This window comes from Cibotium barometz, chromosome 36, assembly GCF_041138505.1.
Source record: "Cibotium barometz isolate CiBa-2024 chromosome 36, ASM4113850v1, whole genome shotgun sequence".
Taxonomy (NCBI): Eukaryota; Viridiplantae; Streptophyta; class Polypodiopsida; order Cyatheales; family Cibotiaceae; genus Cibotium; species Cibotium barometz.
The window spans coordinates 16,977,082-16,993,500 of NC_141081.1; the positions used below are offsets into that span (position 1 = coordinate 16,977,082).

Consider the following 16,419-nt stretch of genomic DNA (forward strand, 5'->3'; position numbering starts at 1 on the left):
CTGCCACAACCATCCATAGCCTCTCACACTATGAACAGCATCACACCCTGACCAACCAGTGCTCCTGCATCACAACACAGACTCCCAAACTGTCTCTCAAAAGAGAACTCGCATCACAGCACAGCATACCATACAGTTGACACACCTGTACAAACCCTCTCTACCTTCCAAGGGTACTATCCATCTCTGTCATGGATTCCCTGTCCCCTGTCCTATCAGTAGCAAGGCTGTACCAAACATGTGTCCACTCCTGTACCTTCTGCCTGCATGTGACCTATCTCCTGGAGAAACCCAAATACATGTTTCCTCGAGAAACCTACGACCTGTTTCCACATGAAACCTTTAGGCCTGTTTCCCTTTGAAACTTCTGTCCTGTTTCCATACATCTAGTTACCGTTCCCTCATGAAACATCTGGCAACATAGAGAAGTCCATAACTGTAGGTCCCACTGTTCCTTTCTAGTAGGAAGAAAACAATCTGCTCCATGAGCACGCAGCCATGCGAGCTTGCATCACTCCCATGCCAAGAAACATAACCAAAAGACCTGTACTTGCAGCCCAAAAACCCAAGCACATAGCTGAATTTGCAACCAAACAAAAACAGCCCATAAACTGTCCCAAAACAGTCCCGAATCCAAAGCAAAGAGAAGCTGAAAGTTCCATCAGTTGAACGCCATCGTCATGATGTCTATGTTCATGAATATCCAGCCCTTGTTCACTCTTATGCTGTCCTTGAATGTACAGATCTGAAAAACAGCCCCGTACCCGTCTGTACCACCTCGGGATACGTGCCAGGAGTTGTACTTGCACAATCAGCCTACTGTCCTGATTCTGGTCGCCTGAATCTGTGTAACTAGGCTGTCCAGCACCTGTCTGCACCGCCTGCAGCAACTGTACTTGCTGTACCTGGCTGTCCGAACACTGTACGGCAGCCGTACAGTATGGTACTGCTGTTGTACCTGTTGGTACAGCCTGACCAGACCCTGTGTGCAGCAGAAATCCTTGCAGCAGCTCCTATGCGCAGCCAGCAACAGAAGAGAAAAGAGGGTATTTGCAGCAAATCTGGCCGTACAGTGCTGTACGGCTGGTTTGCACTCAGAAAATCAGCAACAGCAGCACGGCTTCTCCAACGACCCTTCTCCTCTCCTTTTCCACGCTTGAGAACATGCGCTTCAAGGCTCCTCCACGACTCCTTTCCCAAAAAGCACACGTGGCCCCAAAATAGCTTATGGGCCACGTTTTCTTCATAAATGGCCTTAAACATTACTTTAAAGGTTTTTAAAACCTTTTAAGTTAAAATTCCTTTGCCCCCTTTCACACATGGGGTTATCCACACATGGGCTTCCATCTTCACTCCCACCTGATGCCATTCACACTGTCCACCATGTCCCCGTGCACATCTGCATCTTGTCCAGAGAAAAACAGAGGGTCGTGACAACATCCTTGACAAGTTGGATGGATCGGCATGCTTTAGCCGAATTGATCTCAAGAGTGGGTGTCATCAAGTGTGTGTAATGCCTGAGGATGTACACAAAACTACTTTCAGGACCAGCATTTGGGCTTTATGAGTATCTTGTTATGCTCTTTGGTCTTACAAATGCCCCGGCTACATTCAATAGAATGATGGATCGCATATTCCGTGGATATAGGAAATTTACAGGTGTCTTCTTTAATGACATCCTAGTCTTCTTGAAGACCGAAGAAGAGCATAAAGCTCATTTGGCTATTGATTTTGAAGAACTCCGTAAGCATAAACTCTTCATAAATGCAAAGAAGAGTGAGTTCTTCTTGTTAGAGATAAATTATCTTGGGCATATTATTGTCACGAAAGCCGTATGCAACAGCTGTCTCGGTTGCCTCTCATGGAAACTTGTCTGCCATGCGTGATTTGTATCATACGGATGCTAATTTTGCCACTATTTGGCCTGATTTGATGGCTGGTCATGCACATGCCTCATATGTGATCAAAGAGGGTTATCTCATGAAAGATAATCGCCTATGTGTGGTGTCTCACATAAGGCAAAAGGTTTTGGATGAGTGCCATGCTCCTCCATATGCTGGTCATAGAGACATAATGCCTATACACACATAATTGAGCGGTATTACTTTTGGCCAAGCATGCGGAAGGACATAGAGACACATGTACGTGCATGTATCGCCTGTCAAAAAGTGAAATTTGATAGGCAAAAGGCAGGAGGTTTGCTTCAGCCATTGCCTATTCCCACGCAGCCATGGGAAAGTATTACAATAGATTTCATTATGGACTTGCCACGGACCCAACAAGGTAATGATGCAATTTGGACAATTGTGGACAGGTTTAGCAAGCAAGCTCACTTCTTACCAGTCAAAAAGACCATCAAAGCTAAGCTTATGGTTAAAATATATCTTGCACAAGTGTTCAAGCATCATGGAATGCCGAAGTCCATTGTGGGGGATAGAAATTCCAGGACTATAAGTCTCTTTTGGCGGGCCTTATTTGATAACAGGGGCACCAAATACTTCTCATCAGCTTATTACCCTCAAACGGATGGGCAAAGTGAGACTATAAATTTAAGAGACTTGGATATTGCTTTTGCTCAGGTGCGGACAGCCATTGCAAGGTCACAAGACAAGCATAAAAAGGCTGTCGACAAGCATAGAAGCAATTGGATGTTAAAGAGAATGATTGGGTATTGCTGAAATTTGAGAAAGCAAGACTTGCAAAGAGGCCTGGAAAAGAGAGTGCATATCCTAAACTTGCAACCAAGTACTATGGGCCTTTTTTCTTTCTTTTTTTTCCGGAAAAAAGATCCTTCTATTAGTTAATGAGAGAACGCCATAAGGCTACAAAGCTCACCTCGCAAGGAGGGATAAAAACACAGTGAACTCCTGAGCTCCACCCCCGTGGCTGGCCGCTCTCTGGGGGGGGCTACCTAGTAGTACATGTGGGAGGTGAGAAAAGCCAAACTGGAGGCCTGTAGTGCCAAGTGACATCCTCGCCCCTCGCGGTGAGGAAAGGGCCAGGCTGCCAAGTGCGGAGGAAAGCCTTGCGGCGCCCTCTCATGCGATCCGAGTCGCCCTGGAGTTTCCCCCAGTGTCCTCTCAAGGTGTGAATGATGTCCACCCAGAGGGCCTGTATGACCTCCGCCGATGGAGTCGCCTGGCGGTCAATGGCTCCCTGCATCGGGCTCTCCAAATGTGCCAAGCCGTCATGCTGCTGATCAACTCCCATCTGTGCCCGACCCCCTCCTGAGGGGCTGCCGAAGAGAAGTCTGGCGTCGGAACCACCGCCATCACCCTGTCAGAGACCTGGATGGTCGCACTGCCAGGGACGTCCTCATATCCAAGGGCCGGGCCGCTGTCCGTGGCCCAAGCCACCGCACCCCACGTCACCAGCATCTCACTTGGTGAGCCTGCAAAAACCATCCTGAGAGCGCGCTGCCAGACCTGCTGTGCCTGTGGGCAATCCCATAAGCAGTGCCGCTGCGACTCCTGTGCATGGCCGCACCGAGGGCAGGACGCTGGGTGATTGCCGAAAGCTAGCCAAGCCCCCACAGCCAGTCCTCTATGCGCTGTGAGCCAGAGAAACAGCGTCACCTTCCGGGGCCGGAAGCTGGCCCAAAGGCGCTGCCAGAAGTCCCGAAGAAAGGCAGGGGAGAGCCCCTGTCGCCGCCAATGCTCGGCCGCCGCCGGGGTGCTCGCTATCCTGTGTCTCTGAATCCGCCGCCCCAGCCTCGCTGTGTACTGAAAAAAGGGGATGCCTGGGCTGGTATGGGCCAAGTAGGGATCTCGCCAAAACCACTCACCTGGATCCCACTGAAGGCGAATAAGAGGCCTGCTGTCCCAAGCCCATAATCTCCAAGAACAGTCCTCCCCTATCGAGGCCGGTGATGGGTCTACATGCCACTGTCTCTGATGAAAGCCGACCACCCGCACCCTCTGAAGAATACATCCCTGGAGCCCATCCAAATCTAATCGTGTCCTCTGAAGCTGGCCACCCTCTCCCACCTCGAAAGTGAGTGGGGCGACTCTCTCCGCAGTGCCGCAGACCGCTAGAAGGATCTCATGCCGAGTAAAGACACCCATCCACTGTGGAGGTGGAGGGTCCTGTACTGGGGTCCGCCACTCCCTGGGGATGGCCGCCTCAATGTCCTGTCTCATCAACTCTCTGCCCCCCATCCCACTGAGTCTCCTCTCCTGAGCCTCTAGAGGCAGCTGCTGAAAACCTATCCAGTCGTCTAGGGACTGGGCTGGGCCTGAGCTCAGCGGGCCCCACGACACGTGAGACCGCGATCCAACCATATGGCCACTGGGGAGACGAATCAAGGGGTTCCAGATCAAAGGCTGCCTCAGGCGCTCCTCATCAGTGCCCAGGGGAGTCTGGAAGAGTGACGGCCTCAGATGCAACCAGGCCCTCAGAAGGCTAGCTGCAAAACGCTCCTCGAAGCCAAGGCCCACTCCTCTGGATCGCTGCTCTGTAAAGATCCACCTGATGCTGGGGGTCCAGGGGCCGCTAAGAGAAGGGGTGCGGCTGAGCATCCTGGAAACAAGAAACTCCTTCCACGGCTCAGCGCCTGGCAGGAGGCCACGAACTACCAACTTGCCAAGCAATGCTCGGCTTTGGCAAATAGGATCAACAATGCCCAGGCCGCCTCTCTCCCTCGACTGAGTGATCACCGCCCATGCCACCTTGGCCCTGGCGGGCCGCCCGTCACCACCGGACCAAAGAAAGTTCCTGATGAGCCTCTGCACCTGGCCAATGCATGCCCGAGAGAAGGCCCAGCAAGAAGTGATGTACCACATAGTAGCAAGCAGAACCTGGTTGGCCACAACTACTCGGCCAGCCAGAGATAAACGAGCGGTACTCCAATACAGAAGCTTCTTCCGAATGCTCAGAAGAAGGGGGGCTATCTGCTGCTCCGGAGATATGTCAATGCCCACATAGCATCCCAAATAACGCACTGTAGTGCCGGGGTGCAGCCACTGAAAACCGTCAACAACTGGCCTCCAAGTCGGGGGGGGGGGCATAGAGCTGACCCACAGCCCACACGACTTGTGCCAGTTGATCAAAGCGCCCGAAGCTCTGCAAAACCTGTCCATGGCTAAGGCGAAGCGGCGGAGGTTCTCCTCACCTCCCTGAAGATAGACAGCAGTGTCATCCGCAAACTCCGAGTCTAGGAGCTCCTCCGAGGTGCGGATGGGAAGCTGGAGGCCCCGCAAACCTGTATCCTGTGCCGTCAAAAAAGTGCTCATGGCCTCCGCCACAAAAAGAAAAAGAAAGGGCGCCAAGGGGCACCCCTGCCGCACCGAGCGCGAGAGCTGGAACCTCTCTCCGCGCACGCCCTGTATCAGCACCTGGCTATGAGCCGATGTGTAGAGTGCAGAGACCCCACGGATCCACTGAGGGGGGAAGCCCATCCTCTCCATAGTGCCTTCCAAGAAGGCCCAGTCCACCCGATCATATGCCTTCTCGAAGTCGAGAAGGAGCACTGCCAGATCCTCCTGTCGAAATCTAGCCAGAGCCGTAGCCTCCCAGAAAGAGAAAATGTTATCCAGAATGCTCCTATCCTGGATGAAGCCAGTCTGCGTGGAGTGGATGATGTCCGGAAGGTGAGGCTGAAGCCGCCTGCTAATCGCCTTAGCTAGGACCTTGTAGGCCGTGCCTAGCAAGGCGATCGGTCTCCACTGTCTAATCTCCAGTCTGTCTCCTCCCTCTTTGGGGATCAAGTGGATCAACCCCTCTGCCATGCTGTCCGGCATGACTCTTGACTCCATAATCTCCTGGAATGCCAATCTGAAGCCCCTGTGTAAGAGGCCCCAGTACCTCTGGAAGAAAGCCACCGAAAGACCGTCCTCTCCTGGGCATTTGCCTCGAGGTAATGCCTGAAGAGCCTCCTCCAGTTCCGTATCCGAGAAGGGGGAGAGAAGGGAGTGCTGCAAATGGGCCGGCACAACCGGTCTCATGAAGCTCCAGACTGCCTCCCGAGCCTCTCTCACCCTGTCATCTGCTGGCTCAGCAGAGAGAAGGTCCCTGTAAAAATCTGTGGCTATAGCCCGAACCCTGGGAGGATCCACCACAACCTGGCCATCAGCCTGCCGAAGACGCCTGAGACCCTCTCGTCTGAAGCGAGGCCCTGTCGCCTCAAAGAAATCTGGAGTCACTCTGTCTCCAGCCTGTGTCCAAAAAGAAGCCCGAGCATGGAATCGGAACTCCACCCTCCTCTCCTCGATGGATCTGATCTCCGTGCGAGCTGACTCCATCTGCTCTGAGATCCAAGGGCTCGTAGGATCCCTCTCCTGGAGTCTCTGGAGGGACGCTAGACTCCTCCGCAGGCTCCTCTCCTGCTCTCTTAAGGCCTCCAGCCGGTCCAAGGCAGCCTGTCTGAGCATCTGGCTGATCTCCTGCAAGCCACTGGCAAGATCGCTGGCTGCCGATCCTCTCCTGAACTGCAGCTCCTGCCAGACCTGCTCAACTCTGATCGCAATCTCGGGCTCCTCTATGAGACAATCTGGAATCCGGACGCTCTGGCCCTGCTCTCCTCTCGTGGGGTCCTCGATCTGGAGAAGCACTGGATAGTGGTCTGAAAACGAGGAGCCTGCAAGTATGCCCACTGTGCCACCTCTATCACAGGCCCACTCATCAATGTAAAACCTATCGATGCGGGATAGGTTAACTCCTGTGGCCCGTCTATCCGAGCGCGAGAAAGATAGACTCCCCTGCAACCTGCCAAACTCCGGGAGAGTCCACGGATCCTGGCCTCTCACCTGTAGCACTAGTTCCTCCCAGGCAGCGAGCTCCGGCCCATGAATGGTCTCCTGGCTGCCCCCCATCCTGTCCTCTGCATCCTCCAGCATGTTGCAATCCCCTCCGAGGCACCAGTGGTCTGCCAAGGGGAGGGACTGCCTAATGGTGCTCCAGAACTCGGCTCTCCCGGTCGCCCCATTAGGGGCGTAGAAGTTGAGGAAGCCAATGCGGTCTTCCCCAACCCGAAGGATGATCCACTGCGCACGACCCTGGACCAAAATGCCAGAGTCCACAACCTCGGATAGAAGCTGCTCGCTGACTGAGATGCATACTCCACCCTGGTTCCCCTGGGAGCCATATGCCGGTGACCAAAAAGTGACTCCTGCCTGGCAAGATCTTCCCGCAGGTGCGGGTACGCCCGGCAGAAAGGTGGTGCTCCTGGATGAAAAGGATATCTATGGGTCCTCCAACGAGAGCCCTCTGGATCTCCTGGCGAAGTCTGCCCCGACCAATGTAGCAGCGATGTCCACCGAGACCCTGGATGTTCCATGAGAGGATCCTCATGGATGAGCTATGGCAAGTGAAGCAGCCTCCACTGGCTCACTCCTCTCAGCCGGCCCGGATGATCTGCCCTCCACTCTGTGAGTCTTGGGCGCCGGCTTGGAGGGAGAATAATCACTCTCTGTCCGGGTGCGGAGTCTCTCCAAAAAGAGGGTGACCTGTCTCTGTGTCCAGTCCCACTCCGCCTTCGCCCTGTCCAAGGCATAGGCGTGAGACCAATCCTCTGCATATATGTATCTAAAGGTAGGCTACACCCTCGGGGCGGCATGGAGGAGAATCAGAAGCACCGCCTCAACTCAGGTGTGGACCGGATCCGCCCGCCAGTCTCCTATACCAAACAAGCTCATGCGGGCTGAGTGTAATCGGGTCTGCAATAGGTCCGTGAGCCCCAAGTCACTGAAGTGGTGAGAAAACTCCAGTATCTGATCACGTAAAACTTCCTCTACAGAGTTGCAATCCCATGCTGTGTCTGGGGCAACACTGAGAGGAAAGGAGAAAGCCACCATGCTGCTCACCACAGAGGGAGAACGAGAGGGATGGCACACCACGCAAACTCGCAAGGGCGCGACCAGTGTCTCGAACGGGCCAGCGTCTAGCTGGAGGCACCTGAAAAAACCGTAATCCACTGGTAGCCCCATCACTCGCGGGGGCCCCCCAGGGGAGGCTGGAGAGAACTCTGTGGCAGGCGAAGCGAGGATCGCCATCTCCACCGGCCCGGAGTGGCGGTGGAACAGCCGCTGGACTGAGCTCTGGCCTACCCAGCTGCGCTGCCCCGGGGCAGTGGGTGGTCTGGCGAAGTATCCTGGAGAGGCCGAGGGAGGGATGGGGGCTCGTGGCGAGGAGGGGGGAGAGCGAGGAGAGGATGGAGAGGCATCTGCCAGAGGATAGGTGTCAGGGGGGGCCGCCGGGGGAGGCGGGAGGGGGGGGGGCTGGGGGGGGAGAGGGGAGGGTGGAAGGAGTGCTCTCCAGGTGAGGGGAAGGGGAGCCGGGGGTCGAAGAGTGCGGCCCAGGATCCTCAGGAATCTGCTCCAAGGAGGGGGCGGGGCCCCCCGCGGGGGGAGGCGGGAGCGGGGTCTCCACGTGGGAGGCTCCACCAGCGGCCTCAACGAGCACTGAGTCTGAATCCTCGTCCATCGAGGTGGGACCTGCTGGCCGCCTATCCCTGACAGGAGCATAAGTGCGGATAGGTGCCTGTACGCCAGCCGGAGTCGCCTGTCCGCCAGCCTGTGCTGCCTGCTAGCGTCTGCGACGACGGTCCCTGCGGGCCGGGCGTTTCCGCCAGCGAACCTCCTGCCATCCGCCAGCCTCCTGGGACTGCGCGGCATCCTCCGCCGGGGCCTGCTCGTCAGATGATGGCGCCTGCTGTGACGAGCCAGGGATGTCCGGTCTCTGAAGTGGATGGCCACCCCTCGGGTCTCCTGCAGGGGGTCCGGAGGCGGCATAGCGTGAAGGATGAGCCCCCTTGCGGGGACAGGCGCGTGCGAGATGGCCCATCTCCCGACATATGTAACACTGGCCGGGGAGGCCCGAATACTCCACGCATTGTATCATATGTCCTCCAGAAAGACAAGGGAGAAGGATCGTCTTCGGGAGGGACTCCGGTGACGGAACCACAACCCGAATGGCCGGGAGTCCTGCTGCCCGAGCAATCACTGAAGCCGCTGTCTGAGGTGTCTCCACCACCTGCCCGAACGCCTTGCCAATGGATGACAAGAGGGGCAAGTACTCCCTACGGAGTCCAGGAAAACAGATAGTGACGGGGGAACCTGTCGCGCCTGCTAGCGGGTCAGAAGCGGGGTCGAAACCATGAGTCCATCGCGCCAGGAACGCCCGGGATGAGCGGAGGGCAATGGGGCTCCGAGCCAGCACCATCTGAGCTGCCTGTGGGGACTCGAAATCCACCTGATAGTAGCCACGTCCCAAAAAATCTACGCTGACGATCTTGGCGGGCACGCCAACAAGGCTGCCTTGCAGAAGGTCGCGAAGCTCTCTCCGCATCGGACGGCTACCCACTATCTTGCAGACCAAGGAGGAGGCCTCAAGAGCGGAAACTGTGGAAACAAACAACTGAAGATCTTCAGCTGTGAACTCCAGACGGAGACCGGAATCGGCAGGGTTAGTCGGAGCGGCTTCCATGGAGTCCTCCAGAGGGAAAAAGCCAGAAACCGAGGTCACCAACGGGAGGGACACAGCCCTGCGAGGGAAAAAGAGAGGCGGAGGGCTACAGGATAGCAGGGGCGGGGGGGGGGGGGGAGCTGAGGCGGGGAGGAGTTAGCGGTGGGCGGAGGGGCGAGACGGAAGGGAGGAGAGAGAAGGCGGAGGGGGGAGAGGTGGCGGGGGAGAGAAGAGAGGCGGGGGAGAGGGAGGCGAAGGTGGTTAGAGAGGCGGAGGAAAAAAGGATGGGGGAAGGAAGCAAACGGCGGGGGGAATGGCGGGGAAGGCTGCGAGGAAGGTGGCGAAGGAAGAGAAGGCGGGGGGAAAGAAAGCGGACAAGAGGAGGGAGGCGGGGGAGTGAAGGCGGGGGAATACGCGAGGCAGAAGGCGGTGGAGAGATGGCGAAAAGGGGCGCGATGAAGAAGGCGGGGGAGAGGGCGGAGGAGATAGCGGAAGACTGGCGGGGGGGAGAGCGGGGCGCGATGGCGAGAAGCAGCGGGGGGGGGGGGGGGGGGGGGGGAGAAACGGAGCTCGCAGGCGAGAGACTATGGGCCTTTTTGAGTGATCAAGAAGAAAATGAAGTGGCTTTCAAATTGGCATTACCTAGTCATTGGCACATACACAATGCTTTTCATGTGAGTCTCCTTTGCAAGTATATAGGACCGGAGCCCAGTGAAACGGTCATTGAGGATCCACCAGAAGTGGATGAGCTTGAGAAGATCTTACAACCAGAGCAGATTGTGTATCACAAGGAACACAAGCTTGCTGCAAGCAAAGTTGTCAGGCGTTACCTTGTGAAGTTTAAGAACTATCTTCCCATTGATGCTAAATGGGTAGATGAAGAGTTCTTCATAGATTGCCCGCATGTGCTTCAGACATATTTGGATGCTTTTCAGTTGCAGACAACTGTTTAGAAGCCAGGAGAGATGTCACTATTTGGCCACCCAATTGGTCCACCCATGCTTTCTCATCATGTATGTACATTGGACTAGTGTCCATGGTAGTTGTATATGTCGAGGATTGATGCCACTCATGTGATACTATGGACTTGGCTTTCCGTTGGGCTTGTGCCTCTGTGTACATGCCCACAAATGCTTGGTGGATTGGTGTTCCATTGGGTTGTGTCCTCTCACGCTTACTCCACAAAGCACCTACCTGCCACCTAGAGTGGACAACTCACCACCTCACTCCTCTCTAGACGTAGGCGCCTCCTTCATGAGGACATTTGGGCTGTATTTTCTGCACTTGAGCTCCAATGCCCAGTCTTGTGTCCAAGAAACCATCTCGAGCGCCTAGACCAAGCTTTAGGCGCTTGATCTTTTGTATTGGATAATCCCCATTTCCAAAGCTTGTACTTTCCAAATATTTAGATGTTGTGGAGTCCACTACACCCCTTTCATATTGGGAAAAGTCCAAGCTAGTGACATAGGCTCTTGCATTTGGTTGTCCAACCTGTGGCCTTTTTCTTGGAGATGCCTTGGTCACCCAAAATGTAGCCTATAACTATTTCTTGTCCTGTGGGTCCTATGACTTGTTCCCACTAATATCCGGCACCCACCTCTTGGCCTAATAAGCTGTCTGGACACTTGTGTGACTTACAATCCAAGTGGTTACATCCATGTGTAGGAGCTATCTAAGGTGTTACGAGACAGAGATGAAGAATCAAGGGGTTCCAGAAAACATGATGATTGCATCTTTTGCACACCTTATAAGTCCTGATTTAAAAGATGAAGTGCTGGAACTAGCAGAGTATCACTCCAAACGATGGAGTGATTTTGCAGATGCACTTATTTATGCGAGTTCCATGAACCTAAAGCAGGAGCAACTTACTTGGGAAAAGAAAAAGCAAAAGGGTGATGAAATGAGGTATAATGTGAGCTATGATAGTGTTCCAGCAACAATCCGGGCCAATTTAGAAGCAGTCGTGGAATTATGTCATATGGAGGATAATCATTTGCTATTCAAGACTGCTGCAGAGATCATTGAGGCTGTCTATGCTAAATTGGAACTGCAAGTAGCCGTTAGTGAACAGCAAGACATTCACAGTGCTAAAAGGGATGCTTTGCTGCAACCTAGAAAGGATATAGTGGGTGAACCCTTTGTAAAACTACTTCTGCCAAGCTCTATGACATTGGTAATCAGAACCAAGACTTAAAGAAAAGTTCAAGACTAAAATTCTCTCCTCTAGAAAGTGGTGTTTTAGAATTGTATGGATGCCATGGACATCAAGGTCACCATCCAAGACTAGACTCCTTTTTTTGCAGGAGGACAAGCCCTCCCCTTTAAATGAGAGTGAGGGAGACAAGATGCTCACATGAGGATGTAAAAGGTTTTGCCCTTAAGATCTTAAACTTCACATAATCAAAACAACGATGCAAGCAAAATGTGTGTTCAGTTTGTTATACATGTACGTCTGTTGTGTATGCACTGCACACTGCATTGGGAACCTAAAATGCACAACCCCCTCTCCTCCCTTGTATTATCAAACTATGAGACGATGCTTTTGCAGAAGCCTAGTGGAACTTATCAGTCAGCACTAAAAATTACATGAACAAAAGCATATAAAAAGCACAAACTTTCTTGCAGATTTAGAAAATGCTTTTGTTGTCATGAAGCCCAAAAATAGATAAACATAAGAAAGCCCATGCCTTCTACACACAAGGCTCGCTTTAAAGCACTACACAAGCGTTGCCCGTGCACGCAACCACAATCCACACCGATTTTTTCTTTCTTTTCAAAGAATAGATACACCTATTAATAGAATTCTAAACATTTGCTCACAAGCGAACTACGACCCTCTGAGGAGGTAAAATGTAAAAAGTAGAAAAAAAAAGAGAAGCTCCTGTTAGAAAAAGTGATCTATGTCATATCATAGACAAGGTCAAAGGGATGTGGATGAATGTGGTGAAGGCTAGGAGTTATCCCACATGCAAAGGCAAAGCCCATATGGTACTTGGACCTATATAAAGGGTCATTTCAATGTAATGTCACACAACAATTCATTCTCAAGTACACAATCTCTTGGTCAAGTAAGTGCATCTTGTGTTGCTTTGTATTGCTTTTGTCATTTGTTTATAATCATGTTTAGCATTATGTTTGAGCCTCCTTAGGCTAGCCTAGCCCTAGATCCATGATTTCCAACATGGTATCAGAGCCTGGCAGGCTATGGCTTAGCTTAGTTTAGTTGTTTTACCATTTCTCTTCAATATGGTGCCCGTAAAAGGAAGTGCCATTGAGAAGAAGGAATATTGCATTAGTCTTTGCACCTTTAGGGATCTGGTAGGTTCAGCTCTCCAATAGCTTAGGTTTATCTCTCTTAGCTTAGCTTAGTATTTTTCATATCAGTAGCACTTCTATCTTGCAACAAGCGATAGAAAGTATGAAATAGTGGTAGGTAGCACCAGCACGACACCGCATAAGAGAAGCAAAGCTTCACCGAGAACAAGAGGAGCAACAGTCCATTGGTTGAGGAAATAGCAGCTCAGCTTGGCGAAGAGAGAGAGAGGGCGCATCAGCGCCTACGAGTAGAAGTAGACAACAACGGGAGAAGCTGACGGCAGCGAGGAGGTGAAAAGAGTTAAAGGGTCGCTTGGAAGAAGGGACCGGCTTGCTGAGGTTCTGCAGGGAGACGTCGGGGAGTGTAGCAGCTGCCTTGTACCAGGAGGACGCCTGGGGGGTGATCTGCAGCCAGCAGGCGCAGAGAAGGTGGCAGCAGCCGCAGGTGAGAGAGGAGAACTGCTGCTGTTCGTGAGGGAGATGAGGACTTGCTGTGGCTGCTGACGACGGCGACTGAGTTGCACAGCTCCTAGTGAGGACAAACAGAGGAAGTGCTTGAAGAGAAGCAAGCGAAGCGCAGTTGACCAGATCCGAAATCAGCGTGGAGCTCCTAACAGATTCGAAATCAACGTGCAACGCCGGTGAAATAAAAGCTGGCCGTTTTTGCATTTGAAATAAAAGATTCTCTTTTATTTTTTTTGAGACTAACGTTTTTTTTTTTAAAAAAAAAACCTTTAAGAGGTTGTTCCTATGGCACTTAAGGAAGGATATTCTTTTACCTCTTTTTTGGAAAATTCTCTGCATTATGCCGATGCCTCAAGGATGGGAATGCACGCACAATCTATGTGCAATGTCAAGACAAAGAAAATGCTATGCAAAAATAAAGATGCAGATGAAGACGCAAAAATGGATGAAGACAGACGAAGATATCAATGAAGATGAACAAGATGCTGTCTATGTTGATTATTATGTCATGGCTCACATGTCATAATGACGAATGATTTATGCCCTCTCTTACCCAAATGTTTATGTATGGACACCTCTAACCACCGATGATGTAGGTTATGTGTTTCTATGATGCTCACAATATCTCTCAGTAGGCCATGTAGCCCTCAAGGGGGGATTGATGGGGAGTTGGGTCTCCATGACCAACAAATGATGATGATGATGCCCATGGATATGATGATGATGATGCTATGATGATGATGGGGTATGGGAGAGGAATGTTTTCATGTAGGAATGTTTTTCATGTCATGTCATTTTCTTTTCGCAATGTAGAAGCTATGCTCCCTATGAGCGATGCTAATTTCTTTTATGTACTGTAGAGCTATACTCCTTATGAGTTAAGCTTTTCCTTTCATGTAATGTTAGAAGCAAGGAAGGGCATTATGATATGCCATGATCAAGGAAGGGTGTTAGAAAAAGTGATCTATGTCATATCATAGACAAGGTCAAAGGGATGTGGATGAATGTGGTGAAGGCTAGGAGTTATCCCACATGCAAAGGCAAAGCCCATATGGTACTTGGACCTATATAAAGGGTCATTTCAATGTAATGTCACACAACAATTCATTCTCAAGTACACAATCTCTTGGTCAAGTAAGTGCATCTTGTGTTGCTTTGTATTGCTTTTGTCATTTGTTTATAATCATGTTTAGCATTATGTTTGAGCCTCCTTAGGCTAGCCTAGCCCTAGATCCATGATTTCCAACAGCTCCTTCTATGGCTGGCCGCTCTCAAAAGGAGGTTGCATTGGGATGCAGTTGGGCGGTTGGGGGAAGGGGACACTAGGAGCATGTAATACCAAAAGACACCGCCATCTCCTCATTGGTTAGGAACTAGGCATCCTTTAAACCTATTATGACACAAAATGGGGGCCTTCTATATGTGATTTGGTCGTCTAATGGCTTTTCAGTGAAATTGTTCCCGGTGTCTCTAGAGTCTCTCAAACTAAGTGTGTGCCATCTACTATGAGTACACTTGAATGAGGGTGGACATACTTCTTGAGAGAAAGGATGGGAGGATCATGCAAAAGCTGTTCATTGTTTGTAGAGGTCTTCTACCGTATTTGAGCTTTATGTTCTACCCTTTCTATTTTAAGTGTTCAACAATCCCTAATTCATCTGTTAAAATTTCAAATGCTACTCATGTGTGTCAGTAAAGTGAAGCTTTTCTTAAGAATAGATGGTATCAAAGAGATTTAGAGAAAAAAAAACATTATCGCGATAACTTTAAAAAAAGTGCCTTCTGAACTGATTAATAGCATTATCGAAAAAGAAACAAGGGGAGGAAAAGGTGGCCCGGAAAAAAAAAAGGTGCCCTCTTCACCTGATTGATGGAGGGACTCATATTTGGGTGCGATAACAGACGCTGGTACACACACACACACACACAGAGAGAGAGAGAGAGAGCGCTAGCTAACCTGGAAGGAAGGGCAAAGACTTCCAAGGTGGTCAAAAGGGTGAGAGAGGCCGAGGTGCTTGTGGCAGAGGTCCTTCCAGAGGGAATCATCGGAGGCGATGGAGCGCCAGCGCCGGTCCACGCACGCAGACCTCCCCACATCTCCCAACTCGCACCCCTTCAGAATGGCCTGCAACAGGGACTCTGGCAGCTTCTGCACACCCCATCCTGCTGCTTCTTCCACATCCATGTTAAAGTCCTACCTATGAGCAAGTCCAAGTGTGTGGATAAATAATGGATTTTGCTTTGGGTTTCCCTTTACTTTCCCTCTCGCGTATGTACAACGCGTGTGGATAAATAATGGAATTTGCTTTGGGTTTCCCTTTACTTTCCCTCTCGCGTATATATAAAATTTTATTCACAGTTTTTATCTTTTTATTTGGTGTGTATATATATATATTCAGGCTTTTTATCTGATAGATAACATGAGATTTCAAAGGTCGAAAATAGAATATAATAGCAAGAAACGAATTTCTTTACATTTGTTTTCTAAAAACGGAATTCCATGAGTAAGAAATATAAGGTGCAAAAAGGAGGCAAAGTTTATTACAGTGGACATTACAAACGACACCATAGCAGACTTGACAGCAGAGAGGTGTCGTCACAAAGAACACATTTACAAACTCCCAGGAAAACACAGACTCGTTTTTAGCAGGCTTCTTCCTCCTTAAGCCTAACAAATTTACAAACACTGGGTAAGAGCGAGACAAAGTCATGACCATTGACAATTGCTTTTTTAAAGTTTGTCATTTTCTCCCAGACAGAAAGGTATGATGCACTATAGTCCTGTTGGACATGATCGTTCTCATTATCGTCAATGATGATAGGGCTGCTACGAGAGGATAGTCGATCAACTTACAGCCCTCAAGACAAAGCAAAGAGGAAGAAGATGACTTTCATGACAATGAAGAGCTTTCCCCTTAGGAGGCACGAGAAGGAGCAGCGGGAGTGATCGAACAAGCAACAGAGGGTCGTTAAATAAGCGGTAGGCAGTCCACAAAAAGAAAGACAGACAATAGTATGAACAAGATGAAGAGAACCCAATTAAAAAAGAACATGCAGAATGATGTGGAACCTGCGAAGAGATAGGAAGGAAGGGTATGAATGTCAAAGAACCAAACAAACAACAACAGCGCGACGAGAAGCACAGCATGGAGAAATGTCGAGAAGAAGGACGTGTCCACAAAGACGTGCACCTACAAAAGAACATCGTATGGAGGTTCTCCATAACAAGTCAAGAACATT

At 50.9% G+C, this 16,419-nt stretch overlaps 1 protein-coding gene across 1 annotated transcript in view; it reads right to left on the reverse strand.

Annotated features, from left to right (window-relative positions):
- Nucleotides 1–15,451, reverse strand: part of SKIP16 (SKP1/ASK-interacting protein 16) — a 58,615-nt gene extending 43,164 nt beyond the window's left edge. The window contains exon 1 of the mRNA XM_086775815.1: nucleotides 15,137–15,451. Coding sequence (XP_086631941.1) covers nucleotides 15,137–15,364 — 228 coding nt within the window. The 5' untranslated portion in view covers nucleotides 15,365–15,451. The remainder of the gene's footprint in view (nucleotides 1–15,136) is intronic.
- Nucleotides 15,452–16,419: the final 968 nt, after the last annotated feature.